Source organism: Bos javanicus, chromosome X (assembly GCF_032452875.1).
Source record: "Bos javanicus breed banteng chromosome X, ARS-OSU_banteng_1.0, whole genome shotgun sequence".
In the NCBI taxonomy this organism is placed as follows: Eukaryota; Metazoa; Chordata; class Mammalia; order Artiodactyla; family Bovidae; genus Bos; species Bos javanicus.
In genome coordinates, this window is record NC_083897.1 from 87,691,018 (window position 1) to 87,716,255 (window position 25,238).

General features: G+C 50.5%; 1 protein-coding gene across 4 annotated transcripts; it reads left to right on the forward strand.

The window, feature by feature from the left end:
• The first annotated feature begins 26 nt into the window (after window positions 1-26).
• Window positions 27-21,845, forward strand: UBA1 (ubiquitin like modifier activating enzyme 1). 4 transcript variants are annotated; one of them, XM_061409899.1, is made up of 26 exons: window positions 27-128; window positions 7,790-7,906; window positions 8,037-8,095; window positions 8,196-8,364; window positions 8,453-8,587; window positions 9,517-9,623; window positions 9,884-9,974; window positions 10,082-10,214; window positions 10,710-10,807; window positions 10,928-11,074; window positions 11,206-11,382; window positions 11,509-11,613; window positions 11,701-11,781; window positions 12,142-12,297; window positions 13,938-14,103; window positions 14,258-14,454; window positions 16,620-16,684; window positions 16,928-17,123; window positions 17,846-17,920; window positions 18,040-18,229; window positions 19,387-19,475; window positions 19,764-19,856; window positions 19,985-20,176; window positions 21,092-21,193; window positions 21,296-21,396; window positions 21,517-21,845. In XM_061409899.1, the coding sequence occupies exons 2-26, from the start codon at window positions 7,790-7,792 to the stop codon at window positions 21,650-21,652; spliced, it is 3,177 nt and encodes a 1,058-aa protein (XP_061265883.1). In that variant the 5' UTR covers window positions 27-128; the 3' UTR covers window positions 21,653-21,845. The 4 variants fall into 4 exon arrangements, with proteins under 4 accessions (XP_061265883.1, XP_061265884.1, XP_061265881.1 ...); XM_061409900.1 differs by lacking the exon at window positions 27-128 and adding an exon at window positions 662-949; XM_061409897.1 differs by lacking the exon at window positions 27-128 and adding an exon at window positions 3,103-3,332.
• Window positions 21,846-25,238: the final 3,393 nt, after the last annotated feature.

Consider the following 25,238-nt stretch of genomic DNA (forward strand, 5'->3'; position numbering starts at 1 on the left):
GCCCCGCGCTTCCGAGCTCCGCGCAAACTCTGGCTCTTCTTCTACGCCTGAGGTGATTTGCTCTTCCGTTGCCCCGTGGCTTCGGCTCATCTCCAGCAGGAAGGAGAGGCTTCCGCCCGGCACAGGGGGTGAGCTGGATCAAGGTCCCCCCAGTCCCCTGAACAGCATTCGAAGGAGGGAGCTCAATTTCGGGGATCCTCGAAGGGGCATATTTGGGAGCTCTGAGCCCGGTGTGGCATTTAGAGGTGGCTGTTTTTGAGGGGACGCAAGTGGCGTTAGGGACTCCGGGGTGGGACTTTGAAGTCTGTTTTCGGAGCGTCCCTCGGAGGCAGGGTTTATACCCCTTAGATACTGGGTTTAGGGGGATGTTTGGGGCGACCCTTAGGATCCGTGTATGAATACTCTTGTCCATGAGGTAGGATTTGGTGTGCTTCCCAAGGGGAGAGGCAAACTTTGAGGTTCCTGAACTCAAGGCGGAATTTGGGGAGGGCTTGATTCAGGAAGGGTCCTGGTGACGGTGGGAACAGGCGGGACCGACGTGGCATGTGGAGGTATCTAATGGCCTTTGTGACCTCTGCTTCTATTATGATGTCTCACCGCGCTTGGGTATTAAAGGCTGAGAGACCGGACACATTGGGGCCCACATGTTGTTTTAGGAAGAGGAGCCCCCAGCCCAGGCTGTAGAAGGGACGCTGGAGCCTAGCGTGCTAGGCTCTTCCGAGGGGACAGAGTGTCACCGGCTTTCCTTTGCCATGGCTTTATTCGCTATGCATGAGGAGATGAGCTGTTGAAGAAGACCATTTTGGCCCTTTTCACACCTGGTTCGTTGGAAGTATCAGCTTGTGAATTATTCACAAGGGAGCGGTTCATTGTGCGTAAGGGGCGTGCTGAAAGGGGCGCCTTGCAGTCTGCCGGGAAAATTTAGATCACACTGATAAAGCGTGAAAAGGTGAGTAGCGGCCGGAGTTTTCTGTGGCTTGTCTAGGGGCATTGTGCATAATTCATGAGGGGCGTAGCTTTTAGGGCTTCGTCGGCACGATCCGCTCTTAGCTTTTCCTTAAGAGGTTTCAGGATTTAAAAGTTTTGCGTCTCACGAAGGGATGAGGCCTGGCGCATTGTTCATTCTTTGCTGCCCGATAATCCCAGATTATCAACAAAGACTCGAGATTCAAGTTACATCGATCCTTGCCAGCTGTGTGATCTTTGGCAGATCTGTGAACTTGAAAAAATGAGTCTGAGCATAATGGTGATCAGGTTAGTTTGCACTCATTTAGCAGCTTTATTAGACCATTTAATCCCCACAACAACCCTGGGAGGTAGGTTATTATCGTCCCACTTTATAGATGAGGAAACTGGGACACCAGGAGGCTAAGTAATTTGCCTAAGGTTACTCACAGTTAGCGAGTGGCTGAGCCAGGATTGAAATCCAGTTAGTCTAGTTCGAGAGTCTGTAGTCTTAAATACCATAATGTCTCTCTCCCACCCACCCAATTCACTGGTACTTCTACTACTACTACTGTTAGTCATATAGCACCAGGTGGCCAGGCACTGTTCTGAGCCCTTTCTACATGTTTATTCATTTAAACTTCATCACAAGGTAGGTTACTATTGTTCTCATTTTATGGGTGGGGATACAGTGGCCCAGAGAAGTGTCTGGTCCCAGGTCACAAAGCTAGTCATCGATGGGTGGAAGTGATTTTTGTGAGGATTTGAGAACTCAGGAGGTCTCTTTGACCTGAGACCTGAAGGAACTGATTCCCTGCTCTGCATTCCTGAGACAAGTGGCACAACGCATGGAAAGGACTCACCAAAGGAACCACCACATAGCAGGCGATCGGTTAATGTGATCTATTATTATTAAATAGAAATGTAGTGGGTGTTTATCATGTCCCTGGGGCTTTGGTATACAGTTGTGTCTCTTGGTGACCTTAGTGCTCTGTTTTACAGTGTAAATCTGGAAGGGTGTTTCAAGGCAATATTTTTTAGATAATGCCCCAAATTGGGGGTTTCTCTGGTGTCTGGGTATACTCTCACCCATAACTAATTTTATATCAATACAAAATATTATATTTACATGTTACCTTTACATTAATATATAATACTTTAAAAATGTAACAGTGCTCTGTGCCAGCACTGCTCTGAGTTCATTTCATAGTTTATACTCTCTGGTTTTCATAGTGACACATTTTGCTTTTATGATGTAGGTGGGTTCTACTACTACCCCCATTTTACGGTTGTAGAAACTGAGGCAACTGCCAAACGCCGGTAGTAAACCTGGATTTGGGTGGACCAAAGCAGCTCTGGTTCACGTGCTTTTAGTTAACGGTGGGGAGGAGGCAGCTCCACTTCCCCCTGGGTTTCCCCTGCGGCTCTGCAGCATCTTTCATTATTCATGAACAGGAAGCGGTGACCGTGTTGTCTTGGCTGGAATACCATAATCCTTACTTGCTGGGCGGGGCTGGCTGGAGTATTTCTGTCCCTCCAGCCTCATGCATAATTCATGAGTAACTGGGTGGTACCTTTCTTGACCTCTCTGAGTTTCCAGGTTGGGCTGCTGCAGTATCACTATTCATTATTCATGAGCCAGGTGAGAGTATTTTCTTGTGTTAGCCCTATTTCCCTGTTTACAGGGTATTAGATGCAGCAGTGGGTGGACCTGTCTCTTTTGTCCTTGCCCACCTTATGCATTATTCATGACTGTGGCCTCAGTCTCCTTGGCTTCCAGGCTGCAGCAAGATTATTCATTATTCATGAGCATTGGGGTGTGGCTTCCATGTTTTAACATTGGCTTTCTGGTTGCGGGGTGTTAGTCAACCAGCCACCCGGCCTCATGCATAATTCACAATCAGGAAGTGTGTCTTTGGTGGCCTTTCTGGGTTTCCATGGTATCCTGGCTGTAACAATGTATTCATTATTCACGTTTGACGGGCGTGCCCTCTGTGTCGTTTTACCTGTTTGCCTAGTTACTGCCAGAGAAGCCAGCAGATGGTGGTATTCCCCTTCGAATGAGTTACAAACGGGGACCATCATACATGATTCATGAATGGGCGCGGCCTGCGTACATCCGGGTTTCTGGGGGGTGGGGCCCAAGGTTTTGTTCCGGCCTCGGGCTCCGCGGCCGCCATCTTGTGTCGGCGGCGGCGGAGGTGAAGGAGGTGGCAGGAACGAGCAGAACTACTACGACGCGGGAGGAGAAGTCGGCGGCGGTGATTCTAGGCGGCCCAGGCGGCGGGGAGGAGGAGGAGGAGGAGAAGGAGGAGGAGGGTGGCGGCCGGGCTTGTCTTCGGCTCCTAGAGGAGTTGGCGGCGGCGCGACCCGGGGAACCGGCATTGGTAACAAACGGCCTTTCTCAGCGCCTTGGCCGGGGCAGGGGTTTCGGGATTGGATGGTGTTGGGCCGGTGCTGGGCCAAGCTAATGTCGGGGCGAGTGGTGATGACTTGGACGGAGGGATCGTTGAAGAGAAGTCGGGGGTCCATTTTGGGCGGGGCCGATATTCCCCATCTGGGACCAGTCCAGTCCCTCGGGCTCCAAAATCTGACCTTAGGCTCAGACCTCCAGAATCTGCTATTAGAGACTCAGCCAGCATTCCTAATCAGGGACCTGGCCCTGTCCTGCATCTTGCATAGCAGATCGGAACTTCCCCCAGTCAGCAATGGAGACTTAAACGGGATCGACATTCCTGGTCAAAGCCTCCTACCAGTGTATGTCATTAAAGACCTACCCCCAGAAGCTTTCTTCATTCACCCTTCGTTCCTCAGAATTTGTCCTCGCAGCTTCCAAGAGGGGCCAAACCTCAGGAAGGGTCCATTTGGTTTCATTTAACCTTCTCTAGCATCTTCCTTCAGAACCATCCTCCACACGCATACGCACACACACACAGTCTGCCCTTAGAGCTTTCAAGGAGTCTAGACCCTGTAAAAGGCTATTTGTGCTTGGCCTCCATGTCAGAGACAACTCCTCCACAAACCAGAGGTCTCCCAACCCACCTTGGCTCTAGCATCTTCCCTCTGAAACCCTTCTGGGCCAGCATTTCTATTCAGAGGTCCACTTCAGCATTCACCTTTAGAGACTGCTTTCATTCCTAGAATCTGTCCTTAAAGACTTCTTTATTTTAAGAGTGTCTCCTTTTGTCTTGTGGTCCAAGTATTCTCTTTAGAGACTATCCTTTGCGGGCCTCAACATCTCCCCCATCAGACACTTCTAAACCCCAGTATCTTACCTCAGAGTTTCCCAGGGGACCAGACACCAGGGAGGCATTGCTTGGACACATAATCCTCCATCAGAGATGTCTCTGCCAGCCTCTGCCCTTGCAGACCCTATTGGCTCCTAGCCCCTTGCATCAGACTTGCCTCTCAAATCCCACCCTTCACTCAACCTCTGCCTTCAAAAGCCAACCAGGGTTCTGGCTTCTCTCACAGATCGCTTAACGTTGAATCAGGCCTCAGAATCTGCCCTCAGAGCCTTCCAGGATCCCAGCATCTTCATTCAGGGTTTCAGCTTCGTTGGACCCCAACGTCATGGTCAGTTGTCCCTTCCCACAACAGGTCCAGTTGTTCTCCATCAGAGTAGAAAACCCCTCCTCAGCACTGACTCTTAGAGCCTCCATGGGCTTCCACATAATTGGTCAGAGAAACCCTGCGTATTGAAATCTTTGGGGCCAGAACTGTCTGGGCTCAACCTCCCCTTTTCATTCCTCAGAGCAGTTGCAGTACCTAGCATGTACCAATCAGAGATCAACACGAGGCCTTGTTGCTCTATTAGAAATCCCTCCACAACCCCACGCTCAGCATCCACCCTTGTAGCCTCCTGGATCTCTGACATCAAGGTCACAGACACCTTTTCCCCTGCAAGTCCCTGTTAATTTTGGTCAAAGATTTCCCTCTGCCACCAGTGTAGACCCCCAGGGCCCCAGCATCGTCCTCATGGAGAGCACCCTTGCCCCCAGACCCCATCATCTTCCTGAAACCTCCTGGATGGGAGGATGGGCCCCAGAATCCCCCATCCATTCCCTGTGTAGCCTCTGGGGCCTCCAGTGCAATTTCCCTGCCCTTTCCTGAAAGCTCCTTATCCAAAGACCCTGATTTAAGTCTTAACAACCTTGCCCAGTCATACCCTGGCTGTCCATCACACACCACCCCCACCCCCCCGCCCCGGACTTGTAACATCCCCTTTCCTGTCTCCCTCTGACCCTCCAGAGGCTCAGGCAACCGCTTCCTGATGCTTCTGTTTTATATTCCTAGGGATTTCTCATTTAATCCCTCTTAGGAGGCTTGACAGGCCCCAGCATCCTGTGCCCTACCTTCTCCCCGTGCTGATGTCTTGACCCTGTGGCTGCTTGCTCTCAAGCCTGCTCCAGGGCTCCTACCTCACACCGCCTCTGGTTTGGGTGGTAGAGAATGCTCAGGCTTCAAAATCAGCAGTTTGGAGATCTCAGGCAAGCTCTGAAGCTCTCTGAGTCCTGGTTCAGGTTTGCTGAACATTTGGTAGTACGTGTGTCCTAATTGGGGCCATAGCATGTGTTGAGAGAGAAAAGGTATTGATTTTATACTTGGGGTGGAGGATCTTTAGATCTGCTCTGGGGTTTCTGCCCCAGACCCCTTTCTGCTTGCCCTGAGACTGGCCTGTTCCCAATCTCTGCAATTGAAGTCCTCTCTCAGACCATCTGCTGAAACCTGCTTAGACCCTCACTGCCAGCACTAGGGATCCCGCTGTCAAAGTCTAGATAGCAGAGATCTCTCTGGCCCTGGACCATTTTTAATTTCAGGTGCAGGGAGATGGTGTGTGTTCAACAACCAAATCAGTGGCAAGGCAAGGAGATAACTAAGTAATAGAGGTCTCTCTGGAGGTATCTGGGGAGGAGCTTAAGTCGCTGAGTTCTGACCACAGACTGACTTTTTTAACCTCCCTAGCAGCCCCTTGAGGGTATTTCCATTTGTCTTTGCTTTGCGGGGGAAAAAAAAATGGGGCTCAAAGGAAATGAGCTCCCTACTCTGTCTCAGGAAGTCAGTCATAGAAAATGGAATTTGCCGTGGTCTCCCAGCTAATTCACCAAGCTTCTACCTGGGTTGGTTCTTGGTATTCCCAGCAGTTCAGCTGGGTGCCTTGGACTGTAGCCAGCCTCCTGCCTCCTGGGTACCCCTCCCTCACCTCTCATCTGTCAGCCATGTGGACTGTGCCCCAAGCTGGGTCCTGACTCTGTTCCCCCAGGAGGCATTTGGCAAACAGTCTAGCACCAGCTGCATGACGCTGGGCAAGTGACTGGAGTTTTCTGAGCCCTTGTTTTCTTATTTGTTGCATAGGTATAAGGTTATTTGGTTTGTGAGCATTGTTAGAACTAGACAAAGCCCCTTACCCAGAGATTGATGGGCAGTAAGCTCCTAGTAGATGTTAGGGTGCTCTTGTCGTCTTGCTTACTGCTAGCATGTGACAAGTGCCAAAGTGGCCTCAGGTACAGTGGGGGTACTTGGTGTGATTGGGTGTCAGAAAAGGCTCAGTGTAGGAGAACAGAGGCTTAGAGGTGCATTGGTGGTGAGGGGAAATGATTCAGAGTCCTGTCATCTCCAGCCTCTGGGTCCAGTCACCCCCTCGCTCCAAGATCTCACTTTCACAGCAGGCTGCATTATTCTGTCTCTGGGACCTAGTCCTCATGAGCTCAGGTTTTTCCATTTGTCTGGCAAGGACACTCAGCCCTGCCTCGCAGGGTCAGGACCATTGAGTAGATGAAACGCCATAAGGTTAGGAAGCAGCCTGGGCTTCCAGGGTCAGCAGGTCCTAGTATGATTCCAGCTTGGCCACTCTCTTTGTGGGGACCTCAGTCAAGTCTCCAAAGTCCCTGAGTGGATTATTTTCTTCCAGTGTGAGTTGGGGGGCCGTCTTATGGTAGTAGTCCAAACCCCACAGAGGTGCCCTGAGGACAAAGTGAGGCATAGCTCATTAAGTGCTTAGTTTGATATTTGGCACAAGGAGGACTCCTAATAAATATTCATTTATCATTGTTGACCTGTTTAAAGGACTCCACATAGGGACAAGGCTTGGGAAGTGTGTATTTGCTCTTTCTGTCTGCAACTTCTTTTATTGGCTCTGGGTGATTTCCCCTCCTGGAGCTGGAGGTGGTGGGGAGGGGGTTGGACTTTGTGAAACTCTTTTCTGTGAACCCCTCTGGGAGCTGAGTTCTCGGCATAATATCTCCTGCCATCATGCCACCCTGGTGGATGTCCAAGCCACGTTTCCCTCTCTAACCCTGGTCGTTGGGATTAAAGGGGAGGAGAATGGCTCCTTGCTGTTGCCTCCCTCCCTGCTCCATGTCAGGCTCTCTGGTCTGTGTTATATCTCATCACTTCAACTCCATGGGGTAGGTAAGTGGTCTTCTCACCTGTGTTTTCCAGGCAAGGGAACCAAGCCCTTAAGGGTTAAATGATATCTATTGAGGAGTGGCAAGGTCTGACCTGAAGCTACATCCTTCCTCTGACTCCCCCACAAGTACATTCTTGTCACTCCTTTCCCCCCACAGGATTGGAGTCTCTCCCTCATTATGCTGGGCTGGGGAGAAAAGCGAATGGCCTGGTGGTCAGCAGCATGGATTGCAAGCCAGACCACCTGAGTTCAGATCTTAGCTCTGACAGCTGTGTGACCCTGGGAAAGTCACCTCACCTCTCTGTACCTGTCTCCTCTTCTGTAAAATGGGGATATTAGCTCTTACATTTTCCCTTTCCGCCCCCCAGTCATCACTAACCAGCAGGAACACCCCCATGCCCCAGGCTCACTTCTGATTTCTTTTATGCTCTCCAGATGTCCAGCTCGCCGCTGTCCAAGAAACGTCGCGTGTCCGGGCCTGATCCAAAGCCGGGTTCTAACTGTTCCCCTGCCCACTCCGTATTGTCCGAAGTGCCCTCGGTGCCAGCTAACGTGAGTGTGTTCTTCCTAGAGACTGGCAGGTGGGGTGGTGGGTGGGAAACATCTTCTGTATCCCTGTCCTGTCTGTCCCGTCCCTCCTCCTGCACATCTCCCTGAACCTAGTGTTCCCCTCCATTTCTAGGGAATGGCGAAAAATGTCAGTGACGCAGACATAGATGAAGGCCTTTACTCCCGGCAGCTGTGAGTGGGGCCGAAGTTGGACTGTGAGGTGGGAGGGGGCTCTGAATGGATAGGGTCAGGAGGGCGTGACTCTGACCTGTGACACCCTCTAACCCGGCAGGTATGTGTTGGGCCATGAGGCAATGAAGCGGCTCCAGACCTCCAGCGTACTGGTATCAGGCCTTCGGGGCCTGGGCGTGGAGATTGCCAAGAACATCATCCTCGGTGGGGTCAAGGCTGTCACACTGCATGACCAGGGCACTGCCCAGTGGGCCGACCTCTCCTCCCAGGTTCCTCTTTCCATCCCCCTTCTTTGCCAAGGCCCCAGCCCTCTGGGCTACACAGCCAGTTCACTTCTTCCTACACTCTCCTTTGCAGTTCTACCTGCGGGAAGAAGACATAGGAAAAAACCGAGCTGAGGTCTCCCAGCCCCGCCTCGCTGAGCTCAACAGCTATGTGCCTGTCAGTGCCTACACTGGGCCCCTTGTGGAGGACTTTCTCAGTGACTTCCAGGTACCATAGGCCTCATGCCCAGTTCTCTCAGAGCCCAGCTCTGGTTTATTCTTTTGATAAACATTTAATGGGCTAGCCTGTGAGTCAGGTTTCCCGCTAAGGCTGCAGCAAGGGAATGCGAGCAGGCTTTAGGCCCTGGGCCTGCCTCTTTAGGAGGAATATTGTAAGCCAACAGGCGGGAAGGCATAGTGGTTATGTGCAGAGACTGAAGCCAAACTGCCTTGGCACGAGTCTCTCATTGTACTTGCATAATGTCGGGCCAGTAATGGAGTCTCCTGTTCCTGCCTTTGTCTGTCTGCAGACATGGGAATGGTAGTAATGCTGACTTGATAAAGGTTTTGTGAGGGCTATGGACTAGCAGCTGGTTGTTGGTTAAATAAAACTCTGGGCCAGAAAGAGGAGTTGTGGGAGCTGAAATTCTGCCCCAGGGTGTCCCTGCGAGCCAGGACACTGCTGCTGAACCCTGCTGTAGCCATGGGAGCTCACCCTGATGGGAGTGGGTAGGCATTCAGCAGAGACTCATGGCTGAGCAGGTGTTTTAAGAGTTGGGAGCAAGTGGGTGTGGTAGGAGTGAGCTCAGACTTTGGCTAAGGACAAAGTTTTACTTCTGTGTCTCCCAGGGCATGGCAGGGCTGTAAACAGGCAGCAGTGGGTGTTGGCAAATGAAGGAGTCAGCTGTTATCCAGACTCTGTCCTCCCAGTTGCCTCTTTACCTTGCCTGCCATAGTCTAGGGATTCACATTTCCTTTCATTGAGTTTTGCTTGGGCTGAATCTGATACGTGGTAGATACTTTCTGTTTGTGATAGAGAGCTGAACCAGCAAAGCCTTAAGGACCCCGTGAGCCCTCCTATCAGCCCTCCTCTATGATTGCTCCCTTTACCCTTCACCCTGGTGCTGGGCCCTTGCCTGAGCTTCCACCTCTCCACAGGTGGTGGTCCTCACTAACAGCCCCCTGGAGGACCAGCTGCGGGTAGGTGAGTTCTGTCACAGCCATGGCATCAAGCTGGTGGTGGCAGACACCCGGGGCCTGTTCGGGTGAGTGCCCCTGCTCTTTTCCACCCTGACCCCTGCCTTGTCCAAGAAAAAACCCCCAAGCTCTGACTGCCCTCAGCCCCCCTTAGGCCTTTGGGTTTTGGATGCTGCGTGTTTACCTTGCCTCACGTAGCATGAGCACAGTCTGATTCCCAGCAGTGATGGGCTGATTTGCTCAGCAAATACTCACTGCATCTTGAGGGACACGTGCAGTCTCAATGTGCGTGGGACTTGGGCATCAGCCCTGTTGCCTCCCTCTACAGGCAGCTCTTCTGTGATTTTGGAGAGGAAATGATCCTCACTGATTCCAATGGGGAGCAGCCGCTCAGTGCTATGGTTTCTATGGTCACCAAGGTGAGGAGGCCAGCCTTGGGTCCTGGCAGGCGGATGGGCGGTCACAGGCCTTCCTGTCTACTCCCAGTACCCTGAGCCTGCCTCTGAGGTACTCCTCCTTCAACCAGGACAACCCCGGTGTTGTTACTTGTCTGGATGAGGCCCGACATGGCTTTGAGAGTGGTGACTTCGTCTCCTTTTCGGAAGTACAGGGCATGATTGAACTCAATGGAAGTCAGCCCATGGAAATCAAAGTTCTGGGTGAGCTAGGGCCAGGGGGGAACCAGGGGAGATAGGAGGCGTTTCCCTGGGCTCTGTGTGAGGGGAGACACATCCTGGGTATCTGGGATGAACCAGAGGTAGAGTTTCCTAAGGTCTACCCAGCAGGGTGTGGGAGAGAAGTGCTGTCTTGTGTTTGAGCTGTTCGTAGAATAGGCCCCTGATGTCTGCACTGAGGGGAGGCGAGGTCTCTGGTGTTTGAACAAAGATCAGAGGATCCACTTGTGTCTGAGCTGATTCAGACAGGGAGCAGAGAACATCTTCCATTGTAGACTTGGGGTTAGAGATGCGGGGTCCCATGGGTGCTGGGTCTGGGGTAGAGGGGAGATGGTTTCTGAAGTTCGAGTAGAACTCAGGATGGAGAGGAGATTACTCCTGATATCCGAGCTGGGTCAGGAATGGATTTTCCCTCATCTCGTAGGTGGTTGTAGGTTTTAGGGAGAGTGGGTGTCCTGACATTTTCCCTGTCTACCCTAGGTCCTTACACCTTTAGCATCTGTGACACCTCCAACTTCTCTGACTACATCCGCGGAGGCATCGTCAGCCAGGTCAAAGTACCCAAGAAGATCAGCTTTGTGAGTGTGAGGGGCGGGGGGATGTGGGGGATGTGGGGGCTGGGGCTGGGTATCTCACGGTTCTCAATTCTTCTCTTCTGATTCTTTTTTTTTTTTTTCCTGATGCCCTGCTTCCCACAGAAATCCTTGCCAGCCTCCCTAGCAGAGCCTGACTTTGTGATGACAGACTTCGCCAAGTATTCCCGCCCTGCCCAGCTACACATTGGCTTCCAGGCCCTGCACCATTTCTGTGCTCAGCATGGCCGGTCCCCTCGGCCCCACAATGAGGTGCGTGTGGGTGAGCCAAGCCAGGGCAGATGACCTTAGCACTGCAGGCCCGTTCTGCCCCTCTGCCTACACCTCTCACCCCCGACACAGTGACCTAACAAGCGTGCTCTTGGTTCCTTTGGCCCCACTAGGAGGATGCAGCAGAGCTGGTGACCATAGCCCAGGCTGTGAACGCTCGATCCCTGCCCGCAGTGCAGCAGGGCAGCCTGGATGAGGACCTCATCCGGAAGCTAGCATATGTGGCTGCTGGGGACCTGGCTCCCATAAATGCCTTCATTGGGGGCCTTGCTGCCCAGGAGGTCATGAAGGTCAGCGTAGATGGAAAAGGGCAGGGTTGGGGTAGGCCAGGCGCCTACCTGCCTCTATCACTTGTCCCATCTGCATGAGGCCCCAGGTAAGCACTGACTACTTCCCCTCTCCTGTCCATTCTCCAGGCTTGCTCTGGGAAGTTTATGCCCATAATGCAGTGGCTGTACTTTGATGCCCTTGAGTGTCTCCCTGAGGACAAAGAGGCCCTCACAGAGGACAAGTGCCTCCCGGTATGTGAGTAGGGCCCTGGGGGAGGTGACATAGGTGGCATTTCTGGTGAGGCTGCTCTCTGACCTTTCTCCCTTTGCATTCCTCAGCGCCAGAACCGTTATGATGGGCAGGTAGCTGTATTTGGCTCAGACCTGCAGGAGAGGTTGGGCAAGCAGAAGTACTTCCTGGTGAGTGATCTGCTGGGACACCTGCTTCCTTCATATCCCCTGGCCTCTGGCTACCTGTTTATGGGGTCTCTTGCTACCTGAGGGAGTGTCTTTTGGTTCTTGTATCTGTATCACATGACTTGTGCCCTTTTTTTTTTTTTTTATCTTGGGAAAGCCTAGTATGTCCTTCTGTTTCCCCCATCTGTGCCTCTGCCCTCAGATGACTAGGTTATTTTCACAGTCGTGGCACTTAAAGATGTGGCACTAGACACCCCTCTTGCTGTTTTCTGGGGAGTGAGAGTACAGAGTGATGAGTGACTTCATGCTGACCTGCATCACCCTGACCCAGACACTCTGTGTCTTTTCTTGGTTGTCTTCTAGGTGGGCGCAGGGGCCATTGGCTGTGAACTGCTCAAGAACTTTGCCATGATTGGGCTGGGCTGTGCAGAAGATGGAGAAATTGTTGTCACAGACATGGACACCATTGAGAAGTCAAATTTGAACAGACAGTTTCTGTTCCGGCCCTGGGATGTCACTGTGAGTGTGATGAGGGATGGAGGTGGTACTTTGTCATCTTGTTTTTCTCTTGTCTTTTGTTCCCATTCTTCCTAGAAAGGGGGCTTTACTGCCTTTTTCTTTGCTTCAGCTCTCCCTCAGTTTCTGTCACTCGTTCACTGAACGCTGAGTACCCTTCCATTGAATCCACCGTTTTTCATCTCCTGTTTTCTTTTCCCTTGACCTCTTATGAATGCTGGTTGGGACAGTGTGTTGGGGGTCCCAAGTTCAGTGATTCACTAGGGGGACTCACAGGACTCAGCATATAGTCATACTCAGGGCTATGATTTCTTCCAGTGAAAGAATGCATAGCAAAATCAGCAAAGAGAAGTTGGCTCATGGGGTGAAGTCTGGGGGAGACCAAGCACAAGTTTCCAAGACTGTCTCCCAGTGGAGTTGCACAGGACACCTGTAATTCCCCTAGTAGCGAATTGTAACAACACATGTGAAATGTTGCCAGTCAGGGAAGCTTGTAAGAGACCTAGTACCCAAGGATTTTACTGTGGGCTGGTCATGTAGGCGCCCTCTTCTGGGAACATCCCCAAATTCCACACTCCTAGAAGGAGAGCAGGAGTTTGGCCTAAGCCATAGGATTTGCATAAGCAGCCTAGGCACAGTGAGCAGCCTTTACTAGGTGGAGAATGGCAAGAACTCTCTTGAAATCCAGGTTTCCAGACTGCAGCCAAGGCCCAACCTGGCCAGGAGGCCTCTCCTAGGAGAGCACTTGTGCTAGGTTCACTGTTCTCTGCACAGATAGAAGCTAGGTTATACGGGGATCTAGCTAGTAAGCCTTGTGTGGGGAACAGCATCATTGCCTGGCCAGGATCGACTCCCCTTTTGTTCATTCATTTATTCACCAAGTAATTATCCAGGTAGGTGCTCTTGTAGGTACTTGCAGTACACCAAGGAAACAAAGATTTGGTGGGGTGGGGACAGAGTAAAGAATAAACACAGTACAATAATAAAGTTTATACTCAGCGTTCTTGGTAAGTGCTGTATAGAGGAAAGAGCAACAGCAAGATGAGGGAAGTGGGCAGGCCAGGGAGATCAGTTTGCAATTTTGATATGTGGAAGGGCTCATCTCTGCCGACTTGGAGGGCGTGAGGAAGTAGAGTTCCTCAACCACTCAGGCCAAGATCCTGAGGTGGGAGGGGAGTCGGAGATAAGCTGGAGGAAATGGGGACCAAGTCATCTTACCTTCAGTGGAGGCAGGAGCAAGGGAGGGTTTTCAGCAGAGGAAGGATATGGCCTGACTCAAACTTCTTGTCTGTATGCTAAGATTGTTTTGTTTGGGGGAAATGTTCCCCAGCCTAGGTGCCATTACCTGAAAGAACAGTGGATGTTGGGTAGGCAGAAGAACAGAAGGCTGGCCTGTTGTCTCCAATCTTTGCCTGTCCACTGCTTCCTTCCACCGAACCCCTGGCATATCTGTCCCTGCCCTAGCCCTGTGGTTCTGTCATGAACTGTCTCCTGCCAAACCAGAGAGCTTCCTGAACTCAGGGCCTAGTTCTTCGCAGCATTAAATATGTCAACCTTCAGGAGGACAGCTCTGTAGGGGTTCTCTGGCTGCACACATGAATAACTGAGTTTTGTTCCCCCATTCCCACTCTCACCTCCCCTAGAAATTAAAGTCTGACACAGCTGCTGCAGCTGTGCGCCAGATGAATCCTCATATCCGAGTGACAAGCCACCAGAACCGTGTAGGTCCTGACACTGAGCGCATCTATGATGATGATTTCTTCCAAAACCTGGATGGTGTAACCAATGCCCTGGATAATGTGGATGCCCGTGAGTTTGGAGGCGGGTGAGGAGGTCAGGGGCCAAGTTGCCAAGTTACGTGTATGCGTGCGCACGTGTGTGTGTATGTTTTGGAGGTGTCTGTCTTCCTGCCTCCTAATGTTCTGTCTTGCCACTCATGTTATGTTGTGACCCCACCCCCCAGGCATGTACATGGACCGCCGCTGCGTGTACTACCGTAAGCCACTGCTGGAGTCGGGCACACTGGGCACCAAGGGCAACGTGCAGGTGGTGATCCCCTTCCTAACAGAATCTTACAGCTCCAGCCAGGACCCGCCTGAAAAGTCCATCCCCATCTGCACACTGAAGAACTTCCCCAATGCCATCGAGCACACCCTGCAGGTGATCAGCATTGGTGGGAGAGAGCAGGGAACAGGCACCCTGGCCTCATGGCTACCGACCCCTCTGCTTTTTCTCTAAACCTATCTCTCTTACTTCCCATCTTGTAGCCTAGATTACTAGAATGATCCATTTCTTTTTCTCTCTTTTTTGGGAAAATTTTCAACATTTAGGGCTTCCCTAATAGATCAGTTGGTAAAGAATTCACCTGCAATGCAGGAGACCCTGGTTCGATTCCTGGGTCAAGAAGATCCACTGGAGAAGGGAAAGGGTACCCACTCCAGTATTCTGGCCTGGAGAATTCCATGGACTGTATAGATTGCAGCGTATATTTCTAGAATGATCCATTTATTTCTCTCTTTTGGGAAAACTTTCAACATTTAGACAGAATACAAAGAATAGTATGAGGAACACTCAAATACTCTTAGATTTAACATTTGTTAATGTTTTGCCACATTTTCTTAGATCCATGTGTACGGCAGACATCACAATGTTTCACTCCCTATACTTCTTCAAAGGGAGGCTATATTCCCACGCAACAGGGTCTCAACCTTAGCACTGGTGACAGTTGGGGCCCGATATTTCTTTGTCATGGGGGCATCCTAAGCACCATAGGATGTTTAGCACAATTCTTGCTTCTATCCACAAGATGCCAATGGCACCCCCTTCTGTTTGTGACAACTAAAAATGTCTTCAGACATGGCCAGGTGTCCCCTGGGGGCAGAATCACTCCCAGGTGAGAACTGCCACATCTAGCCAAAATACCTTCATGTTGAACACCATTAGTGGTAATTCTTACTGTCTCTCCTGGTTACTTATTTGTCTCTAACAGTCCATATTCATGTGTCCACTGCTATTGCTCCAAATGGGTTTAACAGCTGGTTTTCCAGGATGATTTTGTTGGTATGATGCATAAACATATAATACACAGCAGTGCACATATTATCTGCCTGGAGGTTTTTACAAAATGAACATATCTAGGGTATCCAGCACCTATGTCTCAAATCAGAACCTGAGGATAACCATTGTGCTATCAGATGATTCTTACTGCAGTCTTTGAAAGCAGACCATTCAGAATGTTTAGTTGAAGTATGGGGTATGGGAACAAAATAGAGAAAAAAAAAGTTTCCTCCATCACTTTCCCTTCCCCCTCTCCAGTTCCAGGCTGGGTGTGTTTATGTTTGTGCACCTGCCACAGTGTCACTAGGCCTTGAGTGACCTTGGACTTAGCTTCTCTGTCTCATGAGATGGAGTTGACAGTGGTGTATACCTCATAGGGTTGCTGTAAAGCACTTAGCATTCACTATGTATCTGGTGCTATTTTAAATAAACTGTAAATGTATACATACATGCAACCCCTGAGGTACTTAGAACTGTTACAGTATCTATTTGGGAAAGAAGGCAATGGCACCCCACTCCAGTACTCTTGCCTGGAAAATCCCATGGATGGAGGAGCCTGGTAGGCCGCAGTCCATGGGGTCGCTAAGAGTCAGACACGACTGAGCGACTTCACTTTCACTTTTCACTTTGATGCATTGGAGAAGGAAATGGCAACCCACTCCAGTGTTCTTGCCTGGAGAATCCCAGGGATGGGGGAGCCTGGTGGGCTGCCGTCTATGGGGTCGCACAGAGTCGGACACGACTGAAGCGACTTAGCAGCAGCAGCACCACAGGGTTAAGTGTATTCCTGAAGTCACAAAGTTAGATACTATGTAACAGCTGGATTTGAACCTAGATCTCACATCTGTGTCCTCCAAACCCCCTCAAAGGGCAGAACCTCTGTCCAGTTTGCTGCTGAATCTTCAGGGCCTGTATAGAAATTATTTTGGGGTTTGGTCTGAATTTTCTTTTTTCTTTTCTTTTTAAATTTTAAAATATACATAACTGAACCTTTTTTTTTTTTTTTAATTGAGGCATGCCATATTTCAAGTAAGGTATACAGATCTTAATTTTTTTTTCACACATTCACTAGTGTACTGTCCAGGTCAAGTTCATTGGTTTTTCAGTTGAAGTGTTAGGGGGTTGAGGAGTGGGGAAGTTTGCGGGGGTCTTACCTTCTCCCAGAGCAGCTATGTTCTTCCCATTGGATTTGTTCACTGATGGTGTTTCTAATGCTTCCAGAAGTCCGTTTTGTCCACCATTGCCCCCTGTAATCTGTTTGTCTGTAGTGGGCTAGAGATGAGTTCGAAGGCCTCTTCAAGCAGCCGGCAGAAAACGTCAACCAATACCTCACGTAAGTAACCAAATGTCCCCTCAGCCCACCCCCTGCCTGCCAGTCAAGGCATCCTGGCTGCTTTCCTCATTGCTGTGACACCCAGCACAGGCACACTTCTCAAATGAATCTGTGAATGAAGCTTGAGCCTCATTCCATTGGCGGTCAGGATTAGCTTTCTCTGGAGAAAGTGAGGTTGCCCTGGAGCCCACTCCTGAGGCCGCTGTGTAATCCTGCCCCTTTGACTCCCCCAATTCCTGATAGAGACCCCAAGTTTGTGGAGCGGACCTTGCGACTGGCGGGCACTCAACCCCTGGAGGTGCTGGAGGCCGTGCAGCGTAGTCTCGTGCTGCAGCGGCCACAGACCTGGGCTGACTGTGTGACCTGGGCCTGCCACCACTGGCACACGCAGTACTCTAACAATATCCGGCAGCTGCTACACAACTTCCCTCCTGATCAGGTAACGCCCACTTGCCAGGTCCACTTGGCAGAATGCGTTTTTTCCGTAATGGGAGCCTGCTGTGAGTTCTCTGGCTCCTCCTGGGGATTATTCCAGCTGTGGCACATGCCCCAAGGTGTGGGGAGTCTCAGAAAAATGATTAAACTTGACCTTTTTTTGCCATCCCCTTTCCTTCTAGCAAGAGACTTTCATTTTTATTTCCCTTACCTGTGAGGTGGGCTGACTCATCCACCTCCTAGGACTGTAGCGATCATAGAGGAGAAATCTTTGAGTTAAGAGCTCAGGAAATCAGTGGGGGTTCAACTCCAAGCACCATTTGCACTTGGGCAAGTCACATAGCTTCTCTCTACTTCAGTTTCCTTGTCAGTAAAGTAGAGGTGGTAATAATTACCTCATGAGGGTTCTTGTGAGGATTTCTTGGTATTTATTAATATTAACTCAGTACAGTACCTGGCAGGTCATAAGAGTTTGTTAAGCTGTGTCTTGCACAGAGTGAGTGCCAGGAGTTCTTTCAGTAACACCCCTAGTTCACCCTGGCATCAGAACTTCCATTCACAGGACCCTTACAGTCTGGGTTATTCATGATTGACTCTATCCCCTGCCATGCATGCCCAGCCAGGGCTAGTGAATAGGGCATACCCAAGGCCCAGGTGAGAAGTTAGGATTGCTGGAGAGGCTCCAGTTTTAGATCCTGCTCCTCAAAAATCTCTCCACTTCTTTAGCTCACAAGCTCAGGAGCTCCATTCTGGTCTGGGCCCAAACGCTGTCCACACCCACTCACCTTTGATGTCAGCAATGTAAGTCTCGTCCTTGGGGTCTCCTAGGGTCAAGTGGAGAGTGGGTGGGAGGGAAGGAGGCCGAGACACCCCAGGTGAGGGCAGACGTGCTCACCCTTCTGGGCCCTGCCTTCTCCCAGCCCCTCCATCTGGACTACGTGATAGCTGCTGCCAACCTGTTCGCCCAGACCTACGGGCTGACAGGCTCTCAGGACCGAGCTGCTGTGGCCACACTCCTACAGTCTGTGCAGGTCCCCGAGTTCACCCCCAAGTCTGGAGTCAAGATCCATGTCTCTGACCAGGAGCTGCAGAGCGCCAATGCCTCTGTGGGTGAGGATGTTTGGCCCCTCTGCCAGGAGTTACTGCCCCACTGGTCCTCTGCCCAGTGCAGCCTCCTCACCAGTTCTCTGCCCCAGCACTGCTGTGCGACCCTGTCCTGAGACTTCCTTCTTGATCTGTTTATCCGGAGGGTGTGATTTCCACCAGTGGTCTTGCTCCTTTGGTATCTGCCCCTATCTTCTCACCCCCATGTTCCTCCATGTGTGTCTTCACCGTGATATTACCCTCCACATAGTTTTCCTCATCCCCCTCTTCATATTTTTACCCCAGTTCCCCATCTCTCTCCCCCAGCTCATGCTGTCTATTGGGTGAAGGGCCAAACAGTTGACTCTCTTAGGCCATATTAGTGTCTGCAGCTAATGATCTCTGCAGTTGAAGCCCAAAAGCAGCCATACACGATGAATTGAATGTGGCTGTTTTTATTTTCTCCCATGTCTCCCATCTTCTTCCCAAATATCTACCCCTCATGTTCCTCTCTGTATATTTTTTCTACTTCTGCATTTCACCCATATTTCCTTCATTTTTTCCCTCATATACATGCACATGTATTTGTATATGTATAAAACATAGATAAGGTACATGTAAAATGTGTATAAACGTGTGTGTGTGTATATATACACGTAGACACAGTGTATGTAGAGTATATATAGGGTGTATGCAGTCTTCTCACCTATCTCACTCTCTCTATATGTCCCTATTCTCTACTTTTTTGTATCTTCTGTCCTCTCATCTTAACCACATCTGCATATTTCTCTAAACTTCCTCTCTGTATATCTTCCCCTGCCCTTTTCCCCTGTATCCTCCATGTCTCCCCACCTCTCTGCATCATTCTCCCTGAGATCTACTGCTCTCCCATTCTTATCTGTCCATCCCCACTTTCTCCTTATGTCTTTGTTTCGGTTCTTTAGTCTCTAGAGATACCTCTCTTACCTCTCTTGATATTCCATGCTGCACCCCTCCCACCCCAATCTTCTTCAGGTTTGTACTCTGTTGTCCTGCACTGTTTCTTGCCATTGTCCCTCGTCTCTCCCAGGATGTCTTTCCTTTTCAAATCCTTTGTTTCCCTAAACACCTTTTGCCCCACTTGTTTCTACCTCAGACCCTGGCCTTGGGTCTAAAGCGTTGATGGTGTCCCTCTCTCCCTGCAGATGACAGCCGTCTGGAAGAGCTCAAGGCTACACTGCCCAGTCCCGAAAAGCTCCCTGGGTTCAAGATGTACCCTATCGACTTTGAGAAGGTGCTGGGTGGGGGCCCCAGCAGGCAGTGGGGATGGGATAAGCATAGGTGGGATGGACAGAACAGGCTTCTGGGGATCGGGAGGCAGCCCCAGGCCTTTGTGGGATTGGATCATGGGCCTGCTAGGCGGCCCTGAATGAATAGATGTTCCCAGCCATGCCTTTGTGATCTGAGAGCCCAGCAGGTAATTGCAGTGGATACTTGTGCCCCTAGAGGCCAGGAATCTTCTTCCTCTGATTCTCTCCTATTGTCTGCCTACCCTCCTCCCTTAACCTCTCACTCCTAAAAGGATGATGACACCAACTTCCATATGGATTTCATCGTGGCCGCATCCAACCTCCGGGCAGAGAACTATGACATTCCCCCTGCAGACCGGCACAAGGTGAGGCAAACCCAGACCCAACGTTCCACCCCGTCCCGGGCTGGATTTGCCCACATTCCATCCCTTCTTTAGACTCAGCCTCTTCTACTCTTAACTTCCATCTTCCTTGATCCTTTGCTGCCTCACAGAGCAAGCTGATTGCAGGAAAGATCATCCCAGCCATTGCCACAACCACAGCAGCCGTGGTTGGCCTTGTGTGTTTAGAGCTGTACAAGGTGGTGCAGGGGCACCGACAGCTCAACTCCTACAAGAATGGTTTCCTTAACTTGGCCCTGCCCTTTTTTGGCTTCTCCGAGCCCCTCGCAGCACCTCGTCACCAGGTGAGGGTCTACATTAGGAAGTGGGTTTGTGGGTGGGATGTTTGTCTATAGAGCTGGCTCTAGTTTGCTTCATAGCCTGTCACCAGGAGAGGGTTTCTGTCAATGTGTACCTCTTTCCTTCGTGTACACCTTTGTTCATTTATTCACTTACCATGTTTTTTTTAAGTACCTTCTATGTGTTAAGTAGGTGTCTGATTCTGACTGTGGAAGCCCTCAGAAAAGATATTTGAATATTAGATTATGATTAAAACTGCACAAAAGTAGCACCCAACATTTACTGAGTGCTTGCTATGCTCAGTGCTTTTACTTGCTTCATTCATTTATGCACTCAAATATTTATTGAGCACCTACTGTGTGCTAGGTACTCTTACAGGTGCTAAGGTTATATTCATGAAATAGAGTAATACAGTAAACAATATTAGAACCTCCAAAAAAAGAATAAGATAAGGAGAACTTGGGAATACCAGGGAGCAAGGGGATGGCTTTAGAATTTTAAATGTGGGATAGTCAGGAACGGCCTTAAGGAGAAGATGACATGTGAGTCCATACTTGGAGGAGGTGAAAAGACAGGCCAGGCCTTGCCAGAAAGGCATTCCATAGAGAGGGACCAGTGTCTGCAAGGGTACTGAGGTAGGAGTGTGCCTGGCCTGTTTGAAGAAGAAGTCATTAGAGCAGAATGTGGGAGAGGATGAGGGGATAGGAAATGAGAAGAGAATAGGATTCCATGATGTAAGGCCTTGTCTCAATTATCATAAGGGTTTCACTGCTTACTCAAGGCCAGACAAAAGCCACAGGAACATTTTGGACAAAAGAGGCTTGTGGTCTGACTTAGCATGTCTGCATGAGTGAGGGGGAGACTGATGAGGTTTGGTGCCCTGATGGCCCCCATGCCAAAGACTGCTACTTTTCCCACAGTACTATAACCAAGAGTGGACGTTGTGGGATCGCTTTGAGGTACAGGGTTTGCAGCCTAACGGTGAGGAGATGACCCTCAAACAGTTCCTCGACTACTTCAAGGTGAGAGCCCTTTCTGACTCTCACCCCACCTGGGGGTGGCATGTGCAGGTGACTGACTGGCCTGTCCACCCCTGTAACACTGCTGTCCTCCCCCTCTTCCAGACAGAACATAAGTTGGAGATCACTATGCTGTCCCAGGGCGTGTCTATGCTCTACTCTTTCTTCATGCCAGCCGCCAAGCTCAAGGAACGATTGGATCAGCCGTGAGTTGGGTGGTGGGGAGCCTCAACTTGCAGCTGTCCCACTGCTGCTCACTGCCCCCAGCTACCTGCCTCTTCTCACTTACCTTTTGCCTTCCTGACCCTCTGCTCCCTTGTCCCCAGGATGACCGAGATTGTAAGCCGTGTGTCGAAACGAAAGCTTGGCCGCCATGTGCGAGCACTGGTGCTTGAGCTGTGCTGTAACGATGAGAGCGGCGAGGATGTTGAGGTCCCCTATGTACGATACACCATCCGCTGATCCGTGTCCTCTCCTGTAGACTGACCCCAGATCCCCTCTCCAGATCCCTTCCATCCCAGGGCTCCCATTTGACCTCTGGCAGTGGCCCAGCTAGCCAGGCTTGGTGTTCTCCTCATCCCCCTACCTGAACTCCTCTTGCCGCTGCTTTCTACCTTGTTCGGAACCTGACTCCTAATAAAGAATTGTTAACCCAGATGTGGCATACCCTGCTGGTTCCAGGGAAAGAAGGGACTTCCTGGAGCTGTGTAGTTGATGTGGTAACCCAAAGGGCTCAGCCTCATCCCCAGCTGCCAGCATCCCAGGCAGAGAAAATGTGGGAATTGCCATGTCTTCCCCTCTGTCCTTCCTGCTTAGGAAGAAGTGGCAGCATGGATGAAGCCATAGAGAGCAGTTATCTAGGTCTCTGTGACTTCACTAGAGCTGGGTTCAAATTAGCCTTCTCTGTCTCTAGCTCCTAACTCCCTCCCTGCCTTACTGATTTTGAGAGGTAGTAAAGAGTAGTGTTTGAACAAGTCTTTTAACTTCTCTAACCTTGTTCCTCTTCTGTGAAGGAAAATGTATGGCAACCAGTCAGCCAGGGCTTGGTCACTGTGGCTTGTGTCCTTGGGGAGCTCCCTTCCCACCTGGATCGAAGCACTCAGACCCTGGACAAGCCTTTAGCATCATGGTTCCCAGTGCCAGGAATGCCTGTGGTGTCCTTTGTTCAACTTCCCTGCTGAAGGGAGGGCTCAACAGCTCTGCTGGACTGAGGAATGCCAGTGTTTGTGCATGCTTTGAAGTTTTGATGAAAATATTTGGCTGAGAACATCTGTGGAGGAAAAACTTCTTTCCTGTCCCTCAGGTCTGGGCTTCTTGTCATGAGGCTTCCCACCTGTGAGAGCCGGATGTGGGTTGTTGATTGGTTAGAGCTGGCAGTAGGAGGCCCACCACAAACCCCACCAGGACTGCAGAACTTCCCATACTCTGTCTTAGGTCTTGGCTGAGCACACCAGACAGTTGAAAGCACCAGTCTGACTGGCCACGTGGTGCCAGAGGATGCTATTTATAACCACTGTCCTTCACCCAGCCAGACTTCCAACTTTTTCCTTTTCTATTTAGAAATTCCTTCACTCAAACCTGAGTATTGGGAATTGCACAGCCTGGCCTGAACTTCACCTGACACCCATCACAGCCTGTCTGCACAACTTTTGCCTCCTGGGCCAGCTCCAGACCCCAAGCACAGCGTATGCCCTTGCCTACATTTCTCTGGTTACTTTTCTTGGTCTTTGCTGCTTGGGTGACCTCATCCTTCCATACTGCCCTTCATTCTCCACCAGGACATTAGGGATTGAAGTGCTTTACCTCTGGGATCCATTTACTGGTCATGCTGGCTGTGTAGGTCAAGTGGAGAGGTTTTCCCACTACAGGCACTTTGTCCATTATTGCTGCTCTAGAGTACCCCAAACACTCTGCACCTCTGTCCACTGTTTTTACTGTTGCAGCATCTGAGGCTTGCACACGAATTTGATTTCTCTGCTTCTACTATCCTGGTACCTTTGTGGGTACTTTAGGCCTTGTTCACTGTATCCCCCTCAGCACAGCTCCTGGATCCCCTTGTTACCGAATTCACACAAGGTATGAGAACAGCTTCTTCATCAAGAACCCATGATTTCTGGTTGCATCTTTGTTGCCCACACATGCCATTTTACTTCTCTGTCATTTTTGTCTACCATTATAACACTAGCAAGATGGGAGACCAGGGCTCAGTGGGCAGGGTTTCTAGTCACTGCACTGAGCCCTCTGCACCCAGCAGGCACAAAGGACAGGATAGGGACAAGGTTGTGTCTTGTCGCTGCCTAATACTATTCATCATCAATCACTCACCAAACATTTGTCAACTGCTTACTGTGAGCCAGGCAGTATTGTAGGCGTTGGAGACAGCAACAGATAAAAAAAATCGCTGTCCTGGGGTGGGAGGTGTGTGTGCATGCACATACAGGTGAGACCCAGAATAGACAGTAAACACAGTAAGTAAATTGCATGTTAGAAGTTGATCAGTGCGATTCAAAAGGTCTGTAGAGCCAGGTGTGGAGGTGTGGAACGATGGGGTGCAGGTAGGCATTTTAAAATAGGGGAGTCAGAGAAGGCTTTATGAAGAAGGTGACATTAAAACAAGGACTTGAAGAGGATGAGGCATGTGAATATCTGAGGGAAGAGCATTCTAGGCAAAGGGAACAGCAAGTGCAAAGTCCCTGAGACTGGATTGTGCCTGCTTTATTCAGGAACAGCTAGGATAATAGTATGGCTGGAGTGGAGTGAGAAGGGTAAGAGATGAGGCCTGGGAAGTAATGGACCTGAAAATCTATCCTGAGGTGGACTTTTGTCAAGTATTTTCACTCACGACATGCTCTGGTAAATCCTTGTTTGTATGAACTGGTATGGCCAAGGGTATCATAAAGGGAAGCCCAGAAGAGGTGGGGGATATGGCTTTAGACAGTAAAGATGTGCAATGGAGTCTACCTCCATTTGAACTGGGCTTGGTGATGGTGTAGGAGTTTTCCAGGCAGAGATGGGTAAGGGATTAGGTTGGCTTGGCAATGCTTGACATACAACAGGCACCCAATAAATAAAATGGGAAACTGGAGAGCGCAGGAGGGAGTCATGGGCGGGGCTCTGGAGGCTCAGAAGAGGTAGAGGTGGCAGTTCAGTTCAGTCACTGGGTCATGTCTATTTGCGACCCCATGGACTGCAGCGCGTCAGGCTTCCCTGTCCATCACCAACTCCTGGAGCTTGCTCAAACTCCTGTCCATCGAGTCGGTGAAAGGTGGCAGTAAAACCCAATTTAGGGTGCATGTCCTCGGGCGAAGGGAAAAAGACGTCCCCTTCCAAGTCAAAGCCCCAACCATGCCAAGTAATGCACTCGCCCCTTTAAAGGTCCGTCTTTCCCATGAGCCTAGGCTCCACCCTGTGAGCTTCGTTGATGGAGATGGGAGTGGCTAGAGGCGGGATGAAATTCGACTGAGCGATCTTTTGACCAATCACCTTGCGAGATGTTTGACCTATGGTAAGAGGAGCTCGGAACAAAAAGGAGACCCGCCCACGACGAAACCAATGAAAACCTGGTGGGGGCGTGGTCAGGACAGCGAAATCACGCCTCTCCAGGCAGGCCACGCCCTTCATTCTTGCTCAGCCTCACCCCAGGGAGCAAATCCGATTGCCTGGGCGACACCTCAAAGGGCGGGGCTGCAAACGTTCTCAGTCGGAATGAGCTCGCGGTCTGGGAGGAAGGTGGGGGAGCTGCTGGGCGGGGCTAGACACTGTCCTATCTAAGGTGGTAAAGGCCAATGATTCTCCAGGCCGCCTCTCCGAGAAAAGTCATCTCGCGAACCTTTAAAATCCCTGCCTCCCTATGCACCTCAGGGGACTAGGACTGACTGCCTCATCTGTCTTTTTCCTCCTTGCAAAAGTCCCGTTTTCTATTATGGGGATGTACCAAGTGAAACCGAGTAGGGTGAGCGAGTGGTGACCGGCACGCTGGTCACTGGCTGCTGCCCACTTCGGCGTTAGCAAACTTCTAGCAAGATCGGAACTCAGTACTAAATAACCT